Source organism: Helicoverpa zea, chromosome 19 (genome assembly GCF_022581195.2).
Source record: "Helicoverpa zea isolate HzStark_Cry1AcR chromosome 19, ilHelZeax1.1, whole genome shotgun sequence".
Classification (NCBI taxonomy): Eukaryota; Metazoa; Arthropoda; class Insecta; order Lepidoptera; family Noctuidae; genus Helicoverpa; species Helicoverpa zea.
In genome coordinates, this window is record NC_061470.1 from 11,623 (window position 1) to 22,358 (window position 10,736).

Consider the following 10,736-nt stretch of genomic DNA (forward strand, 5'->3'; position numbering starts at 1 on the left):
CCTCCCCGCCATGGACGCAGTGGTGGCACCGAGCGTCCGGCTCCCTGCCTATGCGACACAGGTACTTGCCGAAGCAGCCGTGCCCCGACAGCACCTGCGTCACCCTGAACGACAGGGAGCCGTGCCTTCTCCCGAGCCAGTCGTCGAGCACTGGCCGGATCGCCTCGACGGTGGCGAGGCCGGCGGTAGGGCGCAGAAGCCTCTGCCGCCATTCCGCCACCAAGACCTGACGGAGCTCTGCTCGGCGCTGCGCTATCTGCCGCTGCACCGGCCTCGAGTCCCGTGCCCGCTCTTCCTCGCGCCACCGATACAGCGACGCGAGTACTTTAGCCTCTAGGTCCCAGGGCGGGGATCCGGCCAGGACGCAAGCCGCCTCGTAGGAAATCGTGCGATACCCGCGGACGACTCTGACGGCCATCGCCCTCTGCGGTCTGCGCAGAATGGCTAGAGTGCTGGCCGCCAGGTCCATCGCCCACACAGGGGCCCCATATAGGGCCATGGACCGCACGATTCCCACGTACAACCGCCTACAGGCGGCGCTCGGGCCCCCCATGTTAGGAAGCAACGTTGACAGCGCGCCCGCTGCACCCATCAGCTTGGGCACCAGCCGCCGGAAGTGGGGGCCGAATTCCCATCGGCTGTCGAGCACCAATCCCAGATACTTCATGGTGGACTCGACAGCTATCCGGGCTCCACCGACCACGATGTGTGATCCCGACGGCGGCGCGCGTCGGGGGCCATGAAACACCATGGCCTCCGACTTGTTGAGGGCCACCTCCAGGCCCAGGCGCCGGATGCGGTTCACCACCTGTGACACCGCAGCCGTGGCTATCAACGCTGCTTCCCTGTGCGAGCTCCCCCGGGCAGTGACAAGCGTGTCGTCCGCATAACACGTCAAGTCGGCGCCCGACGGGAGTTCGCCTCTCAGCACCCAATCGTAACCGATGTTCCACAGGAGCGGCCCCAGCACCGATCCCTGTGGAACACCGCACGTCATGAGGTGCCGACCGGCACCGTCATGTCCCCGATATGTGACGCATCTACCTTCTAGGTAGGCCCCTACTGTGCGACGGAGGTAGGGAGGCACGCGGTGATATCTCAGTGCCTCCCGAATACAGCTCCAGGGCAGGGTGTTGAACGCGTTGGAGATGTCTAAAGACACCGCCAACACCACCCCACCCTGGGACACCGTCTCCTCCGCCAGGGCTCTCACGCGCATTATGGCGTCTACGGTGGAGCGCCCGCGACGAAAACCAAACTGGTTGTCGTCCAGGTCCGGCCCCTCTCTGCACAAGTGGCTGACGAGGCGATCTGCGATGACACGCTCAAAGAGTTTGCCCGCCTCGTCGAGCAGCACTATGGGCCGGTACGCGGACGGCGAGTCCGCGGGGCGCCCCTCCTTCCTGAGCAGGACCAGCCTCCCCTCCTTCCACACACTGGGAAACTGACCCTGCTCGAGACATGCCGTGAAGAGCCCTCTCAGCTGGGGCTCTAGCTCCTTCAGAGCCAGGACGAGAGCTCGGCCAGGAACTCCGTCGGGTCCGGGCGCCGTGTTCTTAGCCCGGAGCCGCGACACGGCCGCTCTCGTCTCTGCTTGCGTCACCTCGGGGACATCGGTGCTCTCCTCTTCGGGAGAGTCTGTGGCCGAGGGTGAAGCCATCGTCGGGGGAACGTGTCCCGCTCGCTCAGGGAAGAGCGCCAATACGACCGCCCCTAGCAGCTGGGGCTGCATGCTCTGCACCAGTGGAGGCGCCCATGCACGCAGCTTGCCCCGTACCCAACGGTAGGGGCGGCCCCACGGATCCCGATCCAGGGACCCCAGCAGCTCCTCCCTGGCACGCGACTTAGAATCGCCGATGGCCAGCCACAGAGTCTCCTTGGACGCGCTGTACACCTCATACAGCGCGTCCTCCTCGGCGGAAACCTAACCTAACCTAACCTAACCTAGTTTGCTCCAAATAAAACTCATGCTATGGTCATAACGAGGAAACTTAAATGCGACACACCACGCCTTACCATGGGCGGGACTGCAATTTGCGTGACAAAAGAGATCAAACTCCTGGGAGTGACTATCGATAACGGGCTTACATTCAACTCCCACATTAAAAACGTCTGCAAGAAGGCAGCCACCGCTTACAAGCAACTGATTAGAGCGGCAAAAATAAGTTGGGGTCTACACCCGGAAGTGGTGAGAACCATTTACACAGCGACAGTTGAGCCTATCATTTTATACGCAGCTAGCGCATGGGCACCAGCAGCCACCAAGAAATGCACGCGGAAATTACTGGACTCTACCCAACGAGGCTTCTTGCAGAAGATATGTAGAGTAGTGTCCGACCGAAACTGGTTTTCCAGCCGAAACCGAAACCGAAACCGAATGTTCGGCCGTGGCTTCAGTTTCGGCCGAAACCGAAACCGAAACCGAAACTCACATGGTCAAGTATAAAATTTCTTAAAATACTGAAATTTGGTGTTTTTTACCATTATTTTGCATTAATTAGGATATGAAGTGGATACACAGTATATTATTATTGTATATTATATATTATTATTGTAGGTATTGTAATAATTTATTTAATACAATAAATACTTGCAAACAGCTTTTGATGTATCACTGATACTTTTATCAAAGTACTGCCAAATCGGATTTGTTTCTCGTTGTGAAATTTTACTCTGAAACAATTAAAAATAAAACCGTAACAATAACAATCGGACAATAGGTCATCGGAATGAAAAACAAATCTCGAATAAGATTACCTATTGATGACGGCGATAAGGATGAGTTTGCTTGGACGGTGTTTGCACATAAAACTACGTGTGGACGCTTTAAAGGTTTATTTGTAACTAAAAATGCATACAAGTGGACTGTATTAGAAGAAGGGTATAGATACCTATAGATACACTTATGTATGACTGCTGTCGTGGTGGTGTGCGTTTAGACATTCCGCCCACCAAAGGATCTATCCTTTTAGTGATATTGCAAACAAAACGACAACAACAAACGTATTTCAATGATGTTCATAAGACACTTAATTGCAAATGAAAACAAAATAAACAAGTAACATCAAACCACTAGCCTAGTATTAACAAAAAAAAGTAAATTAAAATTAAAGTACTGTTAAATTTACATAACTGGTAAGTATATCAGATAGAACACAGTTCACATTATAACAGATAGTAGGTAGAAAAACAAATGGTGGCAGATCAAGTTTGACATTGTCAAAGAACAATAATCTGTATGGTACACAAATAAGACACATTGTCCAACTTAATCTGCTGCCTTTGTCTGTAAAGAAACGGGTAAGTATAAAAAAGGTTAATCATTCATAGCTGCTAACCGCCCACCGTGCGATATTATTTAGTTAGCTATTTAGCTATATGTAGGTATGTTTAGGTAGGATGTTATGGAGCTAGGAATGTTTACATCATTCTGATAACAAAAAAGGTAAGTACTAACAATATTATAACATATATTTAGGTAAGTAATTTAAGTATGAGTCACTAGTTAACTCAAAAAAATAGATTTTTTACATTGTTATGGGACGTTATGAATTACATAACATAAGTAATGCGTAACATAAAGGTATGGGTGATGACATAACAACTCTAATGCATTTGTAACGGGTTCGAATCCCGGCCAAAATTTATCTGTTGTTTTTTGCAATTAACAAAGAAATTAGTTTGCATTTTTAGGTAGTATACATAATTTACTTACTGGTCGTTTATAGACACCGTTTTTACATTTTATTGACACAACACGAGTAATGCCGTCTGGGCCCACATGTTTTTTAATTATTTTGCCTAATATCCATTTACTAGGAGGAATGTTATCTTCTTTTAGAATTACAATGTCATCGATGTCTGGCTCAGATTGTTTGGTATTCCATTTATATCTTTGGTTTAAATTTACGAGATATTCTTTGTGCCATCTGTTCCAGAAATCGTTGACCATTTTTTGTGTTAGCCTCCATCTGTCTAAGCTAGAAATATTACAATTTGTATAGTTTTCATCACTTAAGTTTAATAAAGGTTCACCTATCAGAAAGTGACCGGGTGTGAGTGGAAGGGGGTCATTAGGGTCGTCACTTAATACAGTTATGGGTCGCGAATTTAAACATGCTTCGACTTGAGCTAATACTGTGGTTAACTCCTCGTACGTAAGTGTAGCATCTCCAATGACTTTCTTAAGATGAGTCTTGGTACTGCGTATGCCAGCCTCCCACAGACCGCCAAAATTGGGTGCGTGAGGAGGTATGTAATGCCATGTAGTACGCTCAAGAACTAGCAACTCTGCTATTTCACCAGGAATGGAAGACTTGGCACTGTTGAACATGTCCCTCAGTTGTCTATCTGCACCCACGAAATTGGTGCCGTTATCACTGTAAACATCGTGACAATGACCTCTTCTCGACGTGAAGCGACGGAAAGCTGCAATGAATGCCTTAGCAGTCATGTCTGTAACTGCTTCCAAGTGTATGGCCCGCGTTACCATACAGATAAACAAACATATGTATCCCTTGTACGATTTAGCTCCTCTGCCTGGCGAGAAACGAATGTTGATGGGGCCTGCGTAGTCCACACCAGATGATTTAAAAGCCCTATCGGCTTTTACCCTCACGTCAGGTAACTGACCCATTAGCTGCGTGATATTCTTTTTGGAATACCTAATGCAGGTAATACACTCACGGTATAATTTCTTTGTTAGATCTTTAGCTCGTAAGATCCAGTATTTTGACCTTAGATAGTTTAGCATCACTAAAGGACCGCCATGCATTGTCCTGAAATGTGCATCTTTAATTATTAACCTGGTAAGATGACTATTAGCGGGTAAAATTATTTGATGTTGTGTGTCATAGGCCATTTCTGATTTCTGAATACGCCCGCCAACTCTTAAAATTCCATTGTTATCTACAATGGGACAAAGGTTGCGAAGCTTACTCCTTTTTAACACGTAACCACGAGACCTTAACTGCTTTATATCCTCGTTAAATTCAATAGATTGCACCTGTTTAATACAATTATTTAAAGTTTCTGACAATTCCTTTGACGTTATAAACTTAGAAAAATGTTCACGTTCGGATACAGGTAATTTGAAATTTAGAAAACGTCTACAATATGAAATTACTCTTAACATTTGTGATAAACTCGAAAATTTTGTCCAGATTAACTCTTGTTCAGTATTGTATATAGCAGTTAAAGTTCTCGTGCGTTCTTCCTCATGCGTATCTTCGTAGTAAGGAACGTTTATATTCATATTAAGGTTAGACAGCCAAGTTGGTCCATTCCACCACAGGGAATGATTTAATAATTCTGATCCTTGTAAGCCCCGTGACGCACAGTCAGCAGGATTCATGTCTGTAGATACGTGCCCCCATTGTTCGTAATCTACAGTGTTAAGTATGTCTGACACCCTGTTGCTCACAAAAGTGTTCCACCTGCTTGGCCCACCCTTTAGCCAAGCGAGTACAATGGTGGAATCTGTCCACGCAAATAACTTGCTTTTAGGCACACATATCACTTGAGATGTTTCTAAAATTAGTTTAGCCGCCAAGGCCGCACCGCAGATTTCCAATCTTGGAATTGAGACTTGTTTCTCTATTGGCGCTACCTTTGTTTTGGACGTTATAAGACTGACGTATACTCTCTCTTCGTCTACGACTCGCATGTACACTACTGCTCCATATGCGACTTGAGATGCATCTGCGAAGACGTGCAACTCTACACTTGATGTGTTACTGTAGTGTAGCCATCGTGGTATGCTAAGGCCTTTGATGTGTGCTAAATTCTCCCGATATCGATTCCACTCTGCTAGCAAGACACCGTCAATAGGCTCGTCCCATTCGAGCCCTGTCTTCCACAATTTCTGCATGATCATCTTTGCGACTACTACAACGGGAGCTATCCATCCCAAAGGATCATATAGCTTAGCTATTTCGGAAAGAATAGTTCTTTTTGTTACAGGTTGTTGAGGCTCCGGCAAGTTGACTGTGTATTCAAAACTATCGGTTTCACGATTCCAGTTTACCCCTAATACCTTAACAACACTATTGACCTTTAAAGGTAACTCATGATCGTCACAATTATTCTTTCCGATGTACTGTAGAACAGCTTCACTGTTACTACTCCATTTTTGTAGTTGGAATCCCCCAGAGTTCATTAGGCTGTTCATCTCGTGGTATATTTCCACTGCGTGCTCTTCTGTGTCGCAGCCAGAAAGCAGGTCATCCATGTAATAGTCAGACATTGTTATTTGTGCTGCGATAGGATAAATTGACTGCCCTTCTTTAGCAAGTGTTTGTAGAGACTTCACGGCGAGGTATGGTGCACAAGCTGTGCCAAAAGTTAGTCTTAAAAGTTTGAAGTGTTTAATAGGCTCGTCGGGTGAAGACCTCCACACTAATCTCTGATAGTCTGTGTCAGCATCTGATACTCTGACCATTCTATACATTTTAATTATATCAGATGTTATGCAGATTCTGTGTGTTCTCCATCTCATCAATATGTGTCGCAACTCTTGCTGAAGTTGAGGTCCAACACACAAGTTATCATTTAAAGCCACGTTATTTGTACCCTTGCAAGAAGCGTCGAACACTACACGAAGCTTTGTAGTCAACTTGTCTTCTCGTAACACTGCGTGATGAGGAAGATAGACAGCCGGTTTATCAATTTCTGAAGGAGTGATTTCTACCATGTGATTTAATTTTAAATATTCATCCATTACTTTACGATATTCATCTTGCAATTTAGGATTTTTTGACAACTTTCTTTCTAAACATTCAAATCTTTTAATGGCTATCTCCCTCAAACCACCATATTTACACTCTGGCTCTTCGTTCTGAAACGGTAATCTGACTACAAACCGTCCGGTTTCATCTCTCACTGTCGTGGCATCATAAAATTCTTCACACATTTCTTCTTCTTTTGAAAACTTTCTTTTTATGTTGTTTGGTTCCCTCTCTATTTCCCAAAATTGTCTCAGTAAATCATCGTCATTTATCTGTGCATGTAGGGTTGTGATGCGTTTCCTTCCGGTTTTATCATCAAGTGTCGTCCTGCCAGATACCACCCACCCTAGGATTGTATTTTGTGCCACTAAATTGCCCTCAGGGTGTCTGATAATACCATCTAACAGTACGTTGCCATAAACCTCAGCTCCAAGTAAAATATATATTTTACCTGGTGTTGTGAACCCTGGATCGGCCAAATCCAGTCCTTGAAGTTCTAACCAATCGGGGAATGTAAGATAACTGGTGGGTAACAGTGTTGTTAATGTGCGCAGTACATACGCATTTATTCTAATTGACTCATTGGGATTGTGGCGTGATTTCACACAGAGTGAAACCATGTGTTTAATTTTCGTTTGCCCCTCTCCCACACCGGACACCCAACCACTCACTGATACACGTGTAAGATTAAGTAACTGAACAGTCGCCTCAGATACAAATGACGCTTGTGACCCTTGGTCTAGCAAGGCCCTAATAATATGTTTACAACCGTTCTTACTATTAACTAAAACCTTAGCAGTAGCTAATAACACCGTATTTGTTTGAACATGCTTAGTTGAAAAATTAGATACGATATGTTCAGCATTAATTGACGAAGATGACTCACCTAGCGACGCCTCACGATTGGTACCTGTAGTCGTGTTTGTCCCCTCGTTGGACTTCTCGGCGTTTTCTTCTCTCTCGAAGTGTAGAAGGGAGTGATGCCGACGTCCACATCGTTTGCAGCACGCTGACTGTCGACACTTGTTCACCGAGTGTGATGGCGCGAGGCAGTTGAAACAAAGTTTGTTCTTTTTGGCACTCTCCTGCCTTTCTTTGGTAGACATACCGGCGAATGCTTTGCAATGATATATATAATGCTGATCTCCACATAACACACATTTAACTTCACGTTCTTTCCCTTCCTTGGTCACATTCGCATGAAAGGACTTAGGTTTAGCTACTGGCTTCGGTTGTGACGTTTTTGTCTTGTTAGCTTCGATCATCTCTAAGGATCTGTATCTAGACTCAAGAAAATTTCTTAAATCTGGCCATGTAGGTATATCACATTTAGATGTACTCAGTTGTTGTTCCCATAGTCTTACTGATTCTGGATCTAGTTTGGCCTCTATTAAAAAGGTGATAATTAAGTCCCATGTATCGGTGTCCACGTCTAAATTCTTCAACGACTTTAAACACGTAGAACTTGTGTCTAATAGATGCCTTATACAACTCGCCGATTCAGTATGTATAGATTTTTGTGATATAAAAGTTCTCAAAATAGCCTTACAGTTATATCTTTTGTTGTTATAACGCAGTATTAACTCGTTCCAAGCATCGGTGTAGTTCGCATTTGTCGTGGTGTAATTACGAAGGATTACTTCAGGTTCACCCTTTAAACTACTTTTTAAATAATGGAGTTTGTGCACTGGAGATAATTTCGTATTCTTATGTATTAGTGTTGTAAACAGGTCGTAAAATGTCTGCCACTCGTCATATTTGCCGCTGAATGTAGGTATATTGATACGTGGCAATTTTATTTCGTTACTGTCCGAGCACGTCGCGAATGACCCTTGACCTTCAGTTGTAGAAGGCGTTGAAGCTTGTTGTGCTGCATCCAGGAACGGCTGAAGAGCCTCCTTCATAGACGACTTATATTGCACATACAATTCTTGAAACACTTCATATGTTTTTTCCTTAAAGTAGGGAGTTTTTCTTTGCTCGTCACTGCTGATGCTCAAAACAATCTTTTTGTGTCCATCTTTAAAGTTATTCCAAAGCTCTTCAAGCATTTCTAACCTTGTTTCCAAGTACGGTCTTTTAATCCTATCTTTCGGCGTTTTTTTATAGTTTTTCTCTGCATTCTTTAGGTTATCTAATAGCTCAAGTTGATATATCACAAGATCTTCCATGACAATATAGATATTTAACACTCGTAAGCTTCACTGGCAAAATAAGGTCCACAAGTAGCGGTTGGTGAGCACATAGAACACGTGTTAACTAGCACTTGCAGTAAGTTTTTACTCGTAATCCGATCACACACTGAATATGGCAAGCGCAGCTAATGTTCTTGTTTGTTATAATATTAACCACGATATTAATATATTAACGATGTCACAGTCCGTCCACAAAACTATGCAATTAAAAAACGTGTTCCTTATCGCTTTCTTTGTTCACGACGCACGCCGGTTAGCCGCCGGTAGGCGACAAGATTCGGTTCGAAATAGGACCATATGATGACGGCGATAAGGATGAGTTTGCTTGGACGGTGTTTGCACATAAAACTACGTGTGGACGCTTTAAAGGTTTATTTGTAACTAAAAATGCATACAAGTGGACTGTATTAGAAGAAGGGTATAGATACCTATAGATACACTTATGTATGACTGCTGTCGTGGTGGTGTGCGTTTAGACACCTATAAAACGTAATTTATGAAATTAAACACTTCACATTTTTTATTTACTTACAATTTCTTTTTTACATGTGACTTCATTTGTTAATAACAACAAAACAGTTATTGACTCAATATTTAATTAACTATATAAATCATTCAAGTACAGAAACAAAACAAAAACTTACATGTTATCAGTTCCATCAAAACATAACCTCCAAATAATGTTTCCGTCGGACGCACACGCACTGGCTAAGTTTTATTGCATTACTGCGGAGCTATCCGAACGGCACACGATGATTCCCGAACAGAGCCGACGGCTTACGACACAGCTTTGCCGCGGAGAACGAAGTTAGGCGAACGTGCGTGACCTTGCGAGATAAGTTTCGGTTTCGGCAAAAGTTTCGGCCGATTTTGGCCGAAACCGAAACTGCAGCCGAAACTTGATTTTTGGCCGAAACTCGGCCGAAACCGAAACCGAAAGTTCGGTCGGACATTAATGTAGAGCTTACCGTACGGTCTCACTAAACTCCACACTGATTCTGACCGGTATACTCCCTCTTGATTTAAGAATTCTTGAAGCCGCCTCCTTATATGAGGCCAAGAGGGGTGTACCCCAACCGGAGCTCGGAGATAGAGAGGTGGAGTGTAGGACGCCCGCAACCGAAACACCACACCCGGCAACACAAGTGAGCATAGCGTTCTGTTATACGGGATCCTCGAACACGGTTTTTAAAAAAAAAAACTAATTTTACACACAAAAATGATTATATTGGTTTTTCACCACAATTGACAGTATTTAAGGATATTTGGACACTTAGAAATAGTAGAACTAGAAATAGGAATAGTAACGAATTGGTAATTGGAATTAGTACCGATATGTGTCGAGAATGACAACAGACTGCCCGCGCGGGCGAATCCGACGTATATTTATATTATTATAATTTGCTGACATAGCACCCTCTACATGGGGTTGCAGTATTAAAATAGGGTATAACAACCCCCCGCATAAGACCGAAATTTGGGGTTAATTACCGAAATTCGGAAAGGTATACTACTTCCCTAAGTCGCGGTAATGGGATAGAAGCGATAGAATGCAGCGAAGCGTTGTCGTTCTCGACGTGAGTATCGTTATCTATGTTTACATTGTTTCTATTGATAACAATTGCATTCTTATATTTTAATATAATTTTAATTAAGATGTATGTTATAAAAGAAATTACAATTAACAAAATTATAAAGGTAAGTATAATAATAATAAATAAATAATGTCGGGACACCTTTTTCACACACGGTCGGTTAGCCCCATGGTAAGTTATTAATTAACTTGTGTTATGGGTGCTAACACAACTGATAAACT

General features: G+C 43.9%; 1 protein-coding gene across 1 annotated transcript; it reads right to left on the bottom strand.

Moving 5' to 3' along the window:
* Positions 1–2,820: 2,820 nt before the first annotated feature.
* LOC124639613 lies at positions 2,821–9,233 on the bottom strand. Its single transcript, XM_047177056.1, has 2 exons — positions 5,012–9,233; positions 2,821–4,942 (listed from the first exon to the last, which is right to left on the bottom strand). Exons 1-2 carry the CDS (start codon positions 8,894–8,896, stop codon positions 3,677–3,679), a joined length of 5,151 nt encoding a protein of 1,716 aa, XP_047033012.1. The 5' UTR covers positions 8,897–9,233; the 3' UTR covers positions 2,821–3,676.
* Positions 9,234–10,736: the final 1,503 nt, after the last annotated feature.